Consider the following 16,520-nt stretch of genomic DNA (forward strand, 5'->3'; position numbering starts at 1 on the left):
ACATAATTAGTTTAAAATATCAATAGTGAAAACTATGTTTAGAATATTGTGCAAAACTCATATGATGAAAAATTACTTATGTGACGGAAAAATATTATATACTCCCTCTATTTCAAAATATAAGGCATTCACGCTTTATGAAAATTTACTTTGACCACAAATTTCCCTCAAATACGATAAATAAAAATTATAAAAATTGAATTCGTCTTGAAAAATACTATGATAACATTATTTTTTTAAATTTTCTATCAACATAAATTAAGTGTAATTAACAGTCAAAGTTCGACCTCAAACATCATGCGTGACTTATGTTTTAAAACTAGAGGGAGTAGAAGAAATTTTTTAGGGTGATCGATTCATATTCAGACAAAGAGTTCAGAAATCTACAGAAATATAATTAAAAAATTCATATCCAGGAGTTTTATGCTGTTGCTTTCATATCCTTCAGCTAATTCCGGGCGACCCATGTACTCAAAACTAACTCCATCACAATAAAGTCATAAAAAAAATCAATTTTTTCAACAAAAACCCAACTAATATTCAAAGTCTAAGAGTTGGTGTAAAAACCTACATATATACTTATATACTTTAGACCATATAAACACACTATACAAACCACAAAAACAATGGCTAAACTACCCCAAATAAACCAAATCAATACAAGTAATACCACTATCAATTTATCTTCAACATGGGGAATTCGTAGCACTTATCATTTCCTATCAATTGTGCTCATTTTTCTTGTCATTTCCATCTTTTACTTCAACCAATACGACGGATCAAAACCACTTCCGCCATCGTCGTCGTCGCCGCCGCCGTCGAAAAACAATGATTTTGTTAAAGAAATGGTGCACAAGTGTGATTATTTTTCGGGAAAATGGGTGTTTGATAATGTAAGTCATCCTTTGTATAAGGAGAAAGAGTGTAGTTTCATGGCAGATCAATTAGCTTGTGAAAGATATGGACGTAAAGACTTGAATTATCAATATTGGAGATGGCAACCTAACCATTGTGACCTCCTAAGGTATGTTTTTATATATTTCTTCCGTTCTAAAAAAAGTGAAACAATTTTCTCGAAAAGCTCTCACATAAAACAGATAAGTTACTTATTTCAAGTGGGATGAATATATTTTATGTTTTTGGCATGTTCATTTATTTCTAATTACATAAAAGTGTATTGGTAAATTTTATACTAGTTGGGATATAATAAGTTGAATCTTTGGTGCATTAAATTTCTCCTTCTTATTAGTATTAATTTTTAATTCATGATCATATTAGTTTCCCTTGATGGTCCTCTATATATATGTATGGAAAAAAAAATATGAACATTTGCCTACTTATTTAAGAAAAATTCGAACTATTTGCACTATAAGGCTGAAATATATTTCACTTCAAAATTTCATAAAATTATTAAGATTGACTTTATTGTCAGAGGAGTTGGTGTTTTTACAAAAGAACTGATGACAGTAGGTAAAAAGCACCTTAATTCATGTGCTGATGTGCATAATATGATTGATCAAATAAACAAACGTTTAAGTTTTATGCAAAAGTTGTAATTCTTGCATTTCTTTATTCATGTAATTTGTAATAGTTGAAAAATGTGGTTTCTCTGGTTTTTAAAATTGAAATATGAGTGTGACAGGAGAGTTTAAGAGATTCCTTTAATGAGAAATTAAGGACATAAAAAGATATGTTAAGTACTAGGCACACTTATGAGATGAGAAAAAAGGAAAACTTCAAGCTAAAATATTTGATTCAGATTCTTAAAGTGATACAAGTAAACAGATTTGAGGAAGTAATATAATTCTTAAAAAATAAAAGAGTTTTTCTAACCTATACATCAAGTGTGTATCCAATTTTAATCAGATTTGAGGAAGTAACATTTACGTTTGCCGATGTATTATTTTGACTACTAATATTTTTTTTATTATATGTTAGAGTTAAGTGTAAAAATTTGATTTTATTAAAAAGTACATCGAAATGAATTTAATAATATATTATATTATAACATTTGATTTTATTTAATACAAAATAATGCATGGTCAAACACGCAAACCTCATAAATGAATAGTAGAATTTGCAAAGTGTAACGACTAATTTAAAACGGATGAAAAAGTATGATAATTCCATCTTGTGCTCTATCTATTTCTCTTAAAATCTCTCATATAAATGTTTCACTTATTTTAAAACGAGGATAGTATGAGCTTTATATTCTTAATTGATTAGGAGTATCATTTTTTTTGTTGAGCAGAGCTAAAAATAATTAACTGAGGAAAAATCAGAGAAAATAGTAGTATATAATTTAAAAAATAGCAAGTTTTCTTCCCAAAGTGTGATGACTGATGAGTCATAAGTCATAAGTACAAGTGTAGAACATGCCATTGCCATCCCACGAGTCGTACAGCGTAAACTATAGAATTCAGTTTCACATGCAAGCCATTATTAAATCTTGACTTTGGATCAACCAATTTACCAACTTCTAAATTCTAACCCAAATATCCCGTCAAAAAAAATTCTGACCCAAAGATCCCGTTCAAAAAAAAAGAGACGGTCTAATTTTAATATAAAATAAAATTAGTTATTAAATAGATTAAATTAGTCATCGCAAGAAATTAAACTAGTCATTATTGGCCTTATTCTCTTTTTAATATTAGGCTTACTATTGCCTACGTTTTAATTAAAAAGTAGGCAGTCTCTTACAAGACAAATAGGTTGTTTAGCAATCGGTTGTTGGCTTTTGGCTGGTTTAGTTGGCTTGTTTGACTGACTGGAAGCATTGGTTGTATGTATTGGCTTTTTAAATTGGTTGTTTAAGCTAGCTGTTTACAAAAGTGTTTGACAAAATTAATTGTGATGGTTGTTGTTTATTAGAGAGTTTGTGGTCCAACAAGTCAATCCAAAAAGCTGCTCCAGGCAGCTTTTTCATTTTGGCTTAAAAGCCAACTTTTCAGCCAACCAAAAAGCCAATAACCAAACACTTTTTTTGACTGTCTGATCAAATTGAAAAGCCAATGAAAAGATTATTTACCAAACATGGCAAAATCTAAAATCTAACCCAAAAACTAGAACCAATATTTGGAAATATTCAATTAAGAACACCAAAAAATTTTCCTCTAAAGAAATATTATTGCTTTGTTTTCTTAGACTTATTTTCAGTTGAGTCACTCTTTTATATTGTGCTTTTTTCCAATTCAATTCAGTTTCAATTTTCCTTAATTTATTTCTATTTCTCTCAATCTAAAAAAACAGACATTGTATACAACTAGAACGTTTTATGATTAAATTTCTGACATAGTAATCAGATATGATACCATAAACTTATATTCTATACCAATTACGATGCATGTTCATTTACTGTACAAAAAGTCATGATAAACACACGAATGTGAGCATGTATAATCTCACATTATCTCCTAACGAAACTAAGATCGACTAATTATTTAACCCCATGTTCTAAATCATAATCATTGAAAGTTAATTAATATGCTTTAACAGTACTTATTATTTTAAATGCTGGTTTTTAAGCTACTTGTGGTTTTTTTTTTTCTTTTGTCTTTGTGGTAAATAAAGGTTCAATGCCACAACATTGCTAGAGAAGCTAAGGAACAAACGACTTATGTTTGTTGGAGATTCCTTGAATAGAAACCAATGGATCTCTATGATGTGTATGGTGGAGTCCGCAATTCCTCATTCCCCAAAATCCATGCAGATGAATGGTTCCCTATTCACCTACAAAGCCATTGTAAGTATCTTCGTTATATTGTTCTACTTAAATACTCCATCCATTTTAAAATATAATTCCGGTTTTTATTTTGGTAGTCAAATCTTAAATTTTTTGACTAAATACTCTCATTAATGTATATAAAAAAACATACTTATACGGAGTCTTGTTAGATTCGTCTTAAATGTGTGCATTCTTAATATCAACATTTATATATTTTACTAATACGAAATATAATATATAGTAGGTCAAAGATACGTTTTGAAGACTGTGCAAAAAGAAACATAAAGATATTACAGGGCAGAGGGAGTATAATATTAATAGTCAAAGTTGTGGGTTGGCAATAGTAAAAGTCAAACTTAACAATGATTAAAGATCGGAGTATAAAGTCAAAAGATATATATTTATACACACCCTCCGTCCCATATTAAATAAGTTTTTTTAAAAAAAAGTCAAAATCATATGTCAAAAATATATACTCCCCGTCCCATAATATAATGCTCACATTTCTTTTTTGGTGTCCCAAAATGTTGTGCCTATTTTTTTTTTTTTTTTTTTAGGGGTTGTGCCTATTTTCTTCTTTATCAATTTGTTTGGACTAAATTACTCTCACTTTCTACACAAACTTTTCAAATACGACCCCTTCTTTTCTCTCAAAGCATGTGACCCCATTTATTGCTTTATACAATTCTAAGGAACATTTAATTTTGTTATCTTTTGATTTTGTTTAAAGGAAAAAGAAAATAAAGACCTAATTTCAACACAAACGTATCAAAAAAGCACTTCATTAAATATTTTTTTGGAAATCCTACTACTTAGGATATGTTTAGTTCACCTTATTTTTGCTTATTTCATATCTAATCAGATCAAATTAGAAAAAATAAGTTCAGATCAGATAAGTTCAAATCAAATCATGCTTGTATTTAAAAACTCATTATTACTATTAATACTATTATTTACTAGTACATATGTTCAAAAGGATTATTATTGTTGCTGTTGTACTTATTAATTATTAATATTGGTAATTATTATTAATCTTGTTGTTACCATTATAAATGTCATTGTTATCATTATATTAAGTTATTTTGTTGTTATTAAATAATAGAAAATTAAAAGCCACGTGTTAAGAACATAAGATTGACGCAAAAATAAGAAATTTATATAATATGATAGCTCAAATTCATGACAACGAAACTACTAAATTCGGATTACATTTCAAAATAAGATAAGTGCGAGATACAAATTATAAATTTAGATCCGGCATACCTCTTCCTACCGAATTCTAAATCTCTCTAGCTATTTGAAGTTGCACGCTATCCATTTCTTTCTTGCGCAAGTCATTATTGTTTGTATATCTTATTTTATTTTATATGGAAAAAAAATAGTTGAGTCTGTTCAAGTGTGAAACATTTTATAAGTGCTCTTATTAATTAATGACTTGGGTTATATAATTATTTTTAGTAATAATTATTATTATTATGATTATAATTATTGTTGTTATTATAATAATGATAATAATTATTATTATTAATAAAAGTTGTGTAAAAGTTGTGATAGAAATAAAATGATAATAATAGTAATACTATAAACAAGATCTTATAATGTATTGTATAATAATGAATTACAAAGTAATAATATAATAGTAATAATATATTTATAAAAGATAAGACCTTATAAATCTGATCAGATCAGATCAACAAAAATAAGTTCAGATCAGATAAGTTTAGATCAGAAAATTTCAGGTGAACTAAATATAGCCTCATTCTATTTTCTTAATTCCCGTGAAAAATGACAAATAAACACTATATTATGGTACGGATGGAGTACATACATTTCTTTCCAATATATAAGAAAATAAAAGTACAATTATGTGTGAGCTTGTTAACAAGTTTGTTGCAATCATGTGTAAAATCTAAATAAATTTGTTATAATTATTAAATTGGAATTAGATTCATTAATGATCATTTCTTGTTGATGGTAAAATTAAGAGGTCGTTTGGTTCATTTCAAATTTTGCTGGAATTTGGATTTTCTAGAAAATACAAAATAGGATAGTTGTTTGGTAGGCAAAAAATAGGAAATTCATGGAAAATAGAATTTTCAATGAAATAGAAATTTCTATAAAGTATAGGAAATTAATTATCAACCCCCCTTGGTGATTAAAATTTCCTGTATCAATTACAAATTCCTATGCTCAATCAAACACCAAAAGCCATTTTCTAGGAAATAAACAAGGGAATTTATTTCCCATGAAATAAGATTTTCCATGGAAATTAAGTTCCAACGATAACCAAACGAGCTCTTGGAAAATTGATACTTTATTCAGGGCGAATGGAGTAATATACTCCCTCCGTTTCATTTTAATCTACACACTTTGACATTTTACACTATTCACAAATCGCACTTTGACCCTCATTTGTGATTTATACGTGAATAAAAATATAGTCATGTGGGATCTTGTTAGATTCGTCTTAGTATGTATTTTATTAATATGTACTTTTTATAATTTTTACAAATACAAAATTAAAGATATATGTCCTCAAAGTTTTGCATTGGCATGCGTGAAAAGTGTAAGTGTGTAGATTAAAATGAAACGGAGGGAGTAAATCACAACAAACAATTTGATATTTGTGGTGTTTTTATTGTTTTTTAGCGGGTCAAGTTATTTAAATTGGTAAATCTTTAAAGGCAAAAAATATAATAATACTCAAACTGAGTAAAAGAAAAGGTGGTAAAAATATATATTTTGTTAAGTCGAATTGTCATATTTCGAGGGAGGGAAGGAAGTAAATATTCAGGCAATATTCTTTTGGATTGAACTGAACCGAACTGCGCTGAACCGAACTGATTGAAAACTATGAGAGGAAACTACTATACTGAACTGAATTAAAATTAATTGAGTTGAACTGAAAATAAGTACAAAAGAACAGGGCCTCATAGAAGATTATTGGAATTACACTTGTCCAAATCCGTACCGGACCGGCTGGAGCGGAATCTGAAATTATTTTGGATGGGATCGGACTGGAATTTTCCGGTCCGATTTTGCATCGGTTTGGTTGAAATTTGTATTTTATTATTTAATTTTTTTTTTTTTTTTGCTAAGGTTTAACTATATCAATAATTCGATAGATTAAAAACTATAATACTAAAAACAATAATTTTAGACAATAAAAATGAGGTTTTAACTTTCTAAATTTTCTAAATTTTTTTTTTTTTTTTTTAACCTTCAAAGCTATCTTTTTAATAAAAAAATCCAGTCCATTTTGATTTGGACCAGAAAATTCTGGATTTAAAAGTATCGGACCAAAATTCGAAATCCCAAGTTTTCATGAACAAGAGACCGGAGCAAAATTCCGATCCGAGTCCAAAACCACACTCCTGACTGGGATAGTATCGGGAAAGGCAGCTAGGTTCCTGGAAAGTTTACAATCATATTCGTTGGAATGCAAGCCAATCTGGTAATGTCAGTGCATTTATGATTGTTGTCTAAATTTCTTGGAAATTGAAACTTCTACATTAATGACAGCCGATTTATATTTAAAATAAGCTTCATCTGTTTTTTTTGTTTAAATTAGATTGAACTGAACCAGATTTAACGAAACAAAATTAGATTGAAAATGTATCGAGAAGAATAGGGCTTAAGATGATTAATACGTTGAGTCAACTATAAAAACAAGTACTAAAAAGTTTGGAATTTTTATAGTTCAGGAACTAAAGTTCCAAAACTTATTGTTAAAGACCTAAATTTAGATAATAGTACTACCTCTGTTTTTATTTAGTTGCAACGTTTTGACTTTCACGCTTGCCAATGTACAATTTCAAATCGTTTTATCTCTAATTGTATGTAAGTAAAAATTATAAAAATTTGATATTATGAAAGCTTACATCGAAACGAATCAAACAAGACCACACATGACTATATTTTGTTTAACATATAAATCAATAAATGTGGTCAAATAAGAGAACATGAATAGTGCAATTTGTCAAACGTTGCAACTAAAAGAGAACGGAGGTAGTATTAGTTATAAGTGTTAATAAAATTATTATAGGTCCTTAGCTCAAAAAAGCTCATACTTTAAGTCCCCAACTATGATAAAATGAAGAAATGGGTGTAACATGTTACACCGTAACTTATTGTATGACATGAATGAAATGAAATTCAACTAGAATAAATTGGAGTATACAAATAATATGTCTTCTTGTCATTTTAAGTTCTTTTTTTTTTGGAAAAATTGACAATAGAGGTCTGAACTTTGGGTGATAATTTTTAAAAGGTCTGAACTATTGATTAACCTGTGTAGGTCCCAACTTTAGGGGGTCTTAACTTTCAACAGGCCTCGACGACTTAAAATTGAAGATTTTTTTTAAACTATCACCTAGTTCCTACATCCCTCCCTCAATTAGCCCTTATGATGTGACCCAAATTTTACAAGTGATGACCTATTAAGCCAGTTTTAAGTCACTAAGGCCCGCTAAAAGTTAAGACCCCCTAAAGTTGGGACCTACACAGGTTAATCAATAGTTCAGACCTTTTAAAAATTATCATCCAAAGTTTAGACCTTTATTGTCAATTTTTCCTTTTTTTTTTTTACAAAAAAAGCAGTAGTTAGTGAGTTGTTACTTGTTACATCATAAATTATAGTGTAACAGTTGCACCCAATAATTGTATGGAAATTCAAATCTCTAAATCTGCATTTTTTTTAACTCTAAAATATGATAGCATATAAAACTAATCTTGGAACTCCAACCATTAGCTTAAGTTATCACGGGTAATAATCTCGTATCAGAACTTAAGTTTGTGGTTGAATTGATCCTCTGACATGGTATCGGAATTCAAATCCAACATGACAAGAAGGTCACACACATAGGTTGAAATCTCATTCACCCCTCCAACCCAAATGCCCAATAGACTCTCGTATGAGGGGGGATATACATGTACATATATATTGTATCTTGAAGAGTTATTGTATACTCCATCCGTTTCCTAAAAATCTTTCCTCTTTCCATATAAGTGCGTTTCCAAAAGATCTTCCCTCTTTTACTTTATTCTTTATTTGGAATTTTTTTCTTTTTCACCCTCTCATGTTCCTATCATATGGTCCATCACTACATTATTAGTTCAATTTTACTCCCTTTATCTCTCATACTTTAACCCCTTTTTATTTGTTTATTTATCTTAACCCCTTTTTCTCTCATACTTTACTCGCCCCACACTCCCACACAAATTGATTTTCATTGGTATCTGTAGTAACAATAACAAAGAAGATCTTTAGGAAACGAAGGGAGTATATGTATATGTATGTAACATGCATTAGGAATCATAGTCTCCTAATAATTTTTATTTTACTATTCACTATGAAATTGATAGATTTATAATATATTTGGATCTTGCTAACTTATTAAAAGGTGAAAATTGATGGAAATGAAGGAATATAATGCAACGATAGAGTTTTATTGGGCACCATTGTTAGTGGAGTCCAATTCTGATGACCCAATAAACCATCGCGTACACGAGAGAATAGCAAGAACCCAAGCCATTGAGAAGCATGCCAGATATTGGACCGATGCTGACTTCCTCATATTTGACTCTTATTTGTGGTGGAGAGTGCCCTTCATGAAAGTATTGTAAGTCATTCTCTCTTGTCTTCTTTACTACATTTTTTATGTTTTATGACTTGAAACCCATTTATAATTTTCACCAAGATTCAATTTTGTTGTAGATGTTATCTAGCTCAATAGATAAAATAAAGTCATACAGGTGGTGCTCAAGACCTGGATCGAATTTCGTGTACATCACTGCATTTAGTAGCTTATTTACATCAAACAAAAAATTTCCACTTCTTTCTAATTACGTAAAGATAATGGAATATAGATTTTTAGAAGTAATTCTTGTAGTTATTGATACAAAAATACAAGTTTCACGATGTTAATTAGCATCATTACTAATTACATTAATATTCAATTACATTAACATTATTGAAAATATAATCATTTTAAAATCATCTAGATGGTATTGACTGTTATTGTGCATTTAGCTTCGAATGACCTTGGTGGCTTTTCAAAAAAATCTTTTCTCAAAAATAATAATTACTAATATATTAGTGTTAATTACGAATTATCAAAATAACCAAATATTTAATATTGGGGGATTTTGATTATATTTCAGTTCCAACTTTTAAGAACTAGTTTAACTGGAGTTCAATCATGGTACACCCGGGTGTATTATGAGCAAGGTACACCCAGAGGTATTTTTGTAATAGATTAGAACTTCGGGTGTTCATTTGACACCAAATTTGCTCATATAGGCATTTTGCTCATTTACTCATTTGTTCATTTTGTAATAAAAGTGTTTGCTCATTTTCTTAAATGAGTAAAAATGTTTGCTCATTTACTCATTTGTTCATTTTGCTCATTTGTTCATTCGCTCATTTCGCTCATTTAGAGAAAATAGTCTTAGGTGTACCATGAGCATGGTACACCCAGGTGTACTATAAATATTTTTGTTTAACTGGGTCTATTATTTGTTACAAATTATATGAAATTGGTCTCGTTCGGCTTTAGTTTCAATTTTTGAAAATTTGACCGGATACCCCATCTTGCTCGCCTCTATTTATAAAATTTGTAATCCCAAAGTTTAAACATTTATGTGAATATGATTTTGTATTTGTTCATCATTGAAGTTAAATTAATGAGTGTAACTATTTCGTTTTTAGGTGGGGAAACTTTGAAAGTTCGGACGGAATATACAAGGATGTAGAAATGCTAAAGGGTTATGAAATGACATTACAAACATGGTCAGATTGGCTAGAGATTCATGTCAACCATTCTAAGACTCAAATCTTTTGGATGAGCATGTCTCCCACCCATGAAAGGTATAATGGTCTTACAAAAATGTTATTCATATGAAATATTAATAATGACATTAATTTTCAAAGAGAAATTTTTTATAAAAAACTACCTTTTATAGATAACTTTTTTAAAAAAATACTTTTTAAAAATTTTCTTTTAAAAAATTATTTTATATAACAAATTTCTTTCAATATACTACCATTTTACCATTAATGGAGTTAAATCACAATAATTGAATCACCGATCAATTGTTGTTCTTTCTTCCCTTCTCTTTTCTTTTCTCTTTTCTCGCAACACCTACGGCGATTGTCATTTATCGATTAGTATGAAATATCAACGTAAAATGGTAGTATATTGAAATAAATTTTATAGAAGGTAGTTTTTTGAAAGAAAATTTTTAAAAGTTAGTTTTTTTGAAAAAAGTTGGTTACATAAGGTAGTTTTTCGAAAATTTTCCATTTCGAAAATACTCAAGGCAATTGGTATGTGATCATAAAATGGATTGTAATTTGTACATATCTATATACAGAAGTGAAGAATGGGGAGGAGCAAGTGGGTTAAATTGCTACAATGAAACACAACCAATCAAGAAGAAAGACTATTGGGGAAGTGGATCAGACCCAAATATGATGAGATTAGTGGAAGCATCAATTGATAATTTGAGAAAAAGGGGGTTAAACATCCAACTACTCAACATAACTCAGCTCTCAGAGTATAGAAAAGATGCCCACCTCTCAATTTATAGAAAGCAATGGAAGCCTCAAAAAGAAGAGCAATTATCGAATCCAAGTGGATATGCCGATTGCTTTCATTGGTGTCTTCCCGGTGTTCCCGATACTTGGAATGAGATCCTTTACACTTATATTGTTAGTTCTTTATGACAAATAATATTCTTTTTTCTTAATTACTTCAATTGAAAGGATTAGATTATATTTGGTATGCACAAAGTAATTTATACAAAGTGCCCTTAATTTTGTTGATTTTATAATGGGCTAAGGGCCTTGATAGTTGATAGTTACAAGAGAAAAGTGTAAGAAATAAGTGAATTTAGGTATTGAAAAGGAGAAATTGTTATTTTCTCTTTATACTTCACCTTGAAGTTTGTTTGAATGATAAAATACACGTTTTAAAAAATTAAAGCTTGTAAACACATTAATTTGTCTCGATCCCCGATCTCTACATGAACACTCGATTATAAATAATACCTTAATCTAGTTGATTTAGATCGTCTCCATCTACTTGATCATAATCCAAAAAAAGAATAAAGAACGAGTTTAAAATCATTTTGGTTCAAGTCTTTCTAATTTTCAAATCCATTTTTAACTCATTTCAATAGCCAAATTCAAAAACCTCTTTAGTCCCCTTTTTTAAACCCCTTTTAAGACCCTTTTAAATTTATGAACATCATTAATTGGCTATACTTCCTGCATTTTTTTAGATGACCCGTTTTGACTTTTGACATTATTTACATGTGTAACTTTGATTATCTTTTGTGATTTATACTAAGAAAAAATATAGTCATGTGGGAGTTGAAAAAAATCCTAATTACACCATTAATAAAACAATAATTCAAGCCGTCACCCTAGTCCAAACACTAGTATTCTATTTCAAACTTACTCCCACCCATCTAATAACAAAATTTAGGAAACTTTTCTAATTAGTACATAAACACGTCTGTATGATGAGAATTATATGCACGATGAACATTTTTTTTTTTTGAAGGTAAGATGAAGTCCCTTACAAGAAGAGGGGGAATTTGCGAATCTCTCCTTGCAAGGGGTGAGACTCGATTTCATTACCTTTGGAAACGGAGGTGATGCCAATACCACTAGGCTATCACCTGTTGCTCATATGCACGAATGAACATAAAGGACTAGATTATTAACACAAAATCCAATACCAATGAAAATGAACCAACAGAGATGTACATGTGACCATTTAACTTGTCATCCACGTACATGTACGCATCATAGTCTATGTACTAGCGTGTGCACCATCGAGGCCTTGGGGGAAATTCAGATGATTATTCACTCATTCTTCAATCAATAAGAAAAATACTTCCGATTTAACAAATAACATGTTCTTAATGAAGTATAATATGGGTATTAACAAAATCCATCCTTGAAAAAATAATACTACAGACTACAGTCTATTCTTCAGGTTTTCCATTACCAGTCACTGTCGGTAAACGTAAACCCTTGAGGACAACCCACACACTCTCCTTAGTCCTTTTATTTCTTTGCTTCAGCTTCAATGGTGCAGGGTTGGAAATGGAGTAGAAGAAGGTCTTACTTTCCTCTGATTTCCCTAATTTTTATGGTTTTATTAACTGTTACAATTCTCTTCAATGAATTCAAAATTCATCAATTCCAACACCCAGATCATGACCCCCATCTTCAACATACCCACAACTTCTTTCCAAGTAAGTTACACTCACTAATTAGTACATTTCATTTGTTTCTTTGATTTCTTGCATTTTTAATGTTGTGTACTTTTTTAAAATTCTTGAATTTGTTCAAATTGTGGGTTTTTTCTGAACTGGGTAGTGCTAGAAAATGGGTAGATTTCTTGCATTTTGATTTTTGAGTATGAAGTTTCTTGTGTATGCTTCAAAAGGTGAGTTTTTTCTGATATGTATATTTTTTTGTTGTTGCGGGATTTGCACTTTGCAGTTGAGTTGGATAGATTCACTACTTGCAGCTCCACTGTAAAGTATAATGGTGGGAAAGTGGGGTGGAATGGAGGTGACCGGCTTTTGCCGGTTTCGGGTGGTGTGAAGGAATGTGATGTGTTTTCAGGGAAATGGGTGTTTGATAATGCTTCATATCCTCTTTACAATGAGTCACATTGTCCATACATGTCTGATCAGTTAGCCTGTCATAAGCATGGAAGACATGATTTGGGCTACCAGTATTGGAGGTGGCAGCCTAATGACTGTAACTTGAAGAGGTAACACTATGTATTAGTGATTGATTTTGGATTTATCAATTTTATGATGAGACATTTCTCCTACTTTTTGCAGTTGTTTGTGAATTATGGTTGTTTATAGTGAATTTGATGATGATTTGGTGTTTCTAGATGGAATGTTACTGAAATGTGGGAAAAACTGAGAGGAAAAAGATTAATGTTTGTGGGAGATTCACTCAATAGAGGGCAATGGATCTCCATGGTGTGTTTGTTACAGTCAGTGATTCCAGCTGAGAAGAGGTCTATGTCCCCCAATGCTCATCTTACTGTCTTCCGAGCTGAGGTAATGTGTAGTAGTTTTCTTTTTGAATGTTCTTTCATGTATGTTTTAGTTGTTGCTGGTCATGGAGATGTAGACTATAGAGTTTATTATTATAAATGCCCTCTTCTATGCAGGATTATAATGCCTCCATTGAATTCCTATGGGCTCCGTTACTTGTTGATTCGAATTCCGATGACCCTGTAAATCATAGATTAAATGATCGGATAATTCGTCCAGATTCAGCTCTAAGACATCTTTCCAAATGGGAGAATGCTGATATACTCGTGTTCAATACGTACTTATGGTGGAGACAAGGGCCAGTTAAGTTGTTGTGAGTATGGTTCTTTCATCTTTGGCAAAGATTTAACTTGAGGCTGGGATGTAACTAATAGTTATCATGCATAATTTCAAATTGCAGGTGGAGTAAAGAAGAAAATAGAGTTTGTGAAGAGGTGGATGGTCGACCAGCCATGGAGTTGGCCATGAAAACCTGGGCTAACTGGGTGGATTCTAATGTCAATCCTCTTGAAAAGAGAGTGTTTTTTGTTACCATGTCACCAACTCATCAGCGGTGAGTTCCTAACCATTCAAACTCTGTAGAACCTTGCCATTTGGTTTCAAACGAACTCGGCTGATCATCAAACACGGTCACTCCTTGTTTTTGTCATATACTGACATATGGAAGAATCTGAAGGTTATGTACAAGTGTGTGCCTCCTAAAGCTAAAAGACAATAATAATCCATGCACTTAGGAGCAACCAAATAACACTAGTTTTAGAATCCTCATAGAATAGCAGATCAAGAATATATATTTATCCCGAACATTATTTGATACTCTAGCACCTCCTGTTGCTTCATAATCATATGCCGTGATTGTCACTTAGGGGATGGTGAACAAATGTCTGTTATTGCTTTTCAATGTTGCGGAGGTTCCTTGTGAATGAAGATGAAATCTCTTTATCATAACTAGTGTTTTGAGTGTTGTTGGTTCTACTTGTTTACTGTATATCTTTATATACAGCATTAATCCTCTGAAATTGCGCCTTTTTTGGCACATATTTGAAGTTGTTTCAGGATATGGCCTTCCTAGATAAAGTATGATGTTCGTTAATTCTAAGTGTTGATGAATTTTTTAATCTTAGTTTCTTTTTTTTTTTTGGTAATGTGAGTTTCGTCTAACTAGTTGCTATAGCCATTCTATTGTGCTAAAGGTTCTAGCTATGTTTAGTAGTGTACTATTGTGCTTAAGCATTGTGGAGCACCTCCTTGGTCTTTCTCGCCTCCCCTTCATATCAGGTGTTATGATTACAAGTTTACAACTCTACTCCTAGCTTGTTGTATATATACTGCTACTGAGACTAAAGAATTACGATAATCTCGCTCTGACAAAGTGATATGAATTAATGGTTATACACTGAATATGAAATTGGGAAATACCATTGCTTACTGAAGCTGTGCTGAAGTGCAGGTTGGAGCAGCAATCTTATGTCAGAACCTGTTATCTAGCTGTTATTTTTCAGTTCCTATTTTCTCATTGCTATGCTTCTAACATCATGATATTATCCGTGGTTTTGACACTTTTGGTCTCATAAATCTGACTTGTTATTGATTGACAAAACAAGGTTAATATAGGTAGCGTTGGAAACTTCCTGCGTGCATTTTCAACACCCTCCTGTTTATTACTGAAAGCTCCTGACTGCATTTACAAAGTAGTCCTGTTTATTGTGGAAAAATCCTGCTTGCAATTACGTATAGTCGCCCTTATTTATGGTGGCGCCCTTCAGTATCCAAGACTTGTAATCTCTCCCATATCTCGTACGTTCTATGTTTCAGACTAGTCAAGTAGCTAAGTCTAGCCTTCTTGTGTCCTGGGTCTTGAAAGAAGTCAGAAATGTTGCATTTATGGATCAAAATGAAACTTACCATTATTGCCTCTACATTTTTGCTTAAGGAGACCCATTAATTAAACGTAGGAGTCTAATGAAGCTTGTACCTGTTAATCACTTTTAGCTACGTCCTCTTTCCTCTCTTTTTTTGTTGTATTGTATTTCTGCTAACTGATAGCTTCCATTTCAATTTCTTCACAATCAGGAGCCAAGAGTGGAATCCAGAAAGTGAAGGAAACTGCTACAACGAGAGTAACCCCATTACTCGGGAGAATTACTGGGGAAGTGATTCTGACTTGCCAACAATGAGCATGGTGGACAACATCCTTAGCCAATTAGGTTCAAAGGTCACAGTTCTCAACATCACTCAGCTTTCTGAGTATCGAAAAGACGGGCATCCTTCTATTTATCGCAAGTTTTGGGAAACGCTTAGTCCTGAACAATTGTCAAAACCTGAGTCCTACTCTGATTGTATACATTGGTGCTTGCCTGGTGTACCTGATGTATGGAATGAACTGCTCTTTCATTATTTGTAAATTGTAACAGAGATACAGGGAATTGTAATTAGCACATTACATTGTCAAGTTTATCTTAACCTGAAATTTAAAGATGAGTATTTGACACTTTCACTTTCTCTAAGTTGAATTCATCTTAAAACCCAGATTATGAACCTGATGATCAAGCAATTGTATGACAAAATTTCAACAGTAGTCTTGGTTAGATATCCGTTGTTAAATTTCTCCTTAAGAGGTGCTAGTTGGTAATAAGTTACCTCTATAGAGGCTTATAACGCAGTTTAGCGATGAGTTCTTGGTCCAAGATCGACTCGAACCCAT

General features: G+C 31.3%; 2 protein-coding genes across 2 annotated transcripts; both read left to right on the forward strand.

Moving 5' to 3' along the window:
- Positions 1–420: 420 nt before the first annotated feature.
- Positions 421–11,725, forward strand: LOC104892554 (protein trichome birefringence-like 34). Its single transcript, XM_010678517.4, has 5 exons — positions 421–1,024; positions 3,571–3,742; positions 9,149–9,345; positions 10,434–10,592; positions 11,099–11,725. The coding sequence occupies exons 1-5, from the start codon at positions 627–629 to the stop codon at positions 11,448–11,450; spliced, it is 1,278 nt and encodes a 425-aa protein (XP_010676819.1). The 5' UTR covers positions 421–626; the 3' UTR covers positions 11,451–11,725.
- Positions 11,726–12,659: 934 nt separating this feature from the next.
- LOC104892555 (protein trichome birefringence-like 35) lies at positions 12,660–16,318 on the forward strand. The gene is made up of 6 exons (XM_010678518.4): positions 12,660–12,991; positions 13,242–13,518; positions 13,648–13,819; positions 13,933–14,129; positions 14,217–14,369; positions 15,890–16,318. Exons 1-6 carry the CDS (start codon positions 12,823–12,825, stop codon positions 16,218–16,220), a joined length of 1,299 nt encoding a protein of 432 aa, XP_010676820.1. The 5' UTR covers positions 12,660–12,822; the 3' UTR covers positions 16,221–16,318.
- The last annotated feature ends 202 nt before the right edge of the window (positions 16,319–16,520 follow it).

Source organism: Beta vulgaris, chromosome 5 (assembly GCF_026745355.1).
Source record: "Beta vulgaris subsp. vulgaris cultivar EL10 chromosome 5, EL10.2, whole genome shotgun sequence".
NCBI lineage: Eukaryota > Viridiplantae > Streptophyta > Magnoliopsida > Caryophyllales > Amaranthaceae > Beta > Beta vulgaris.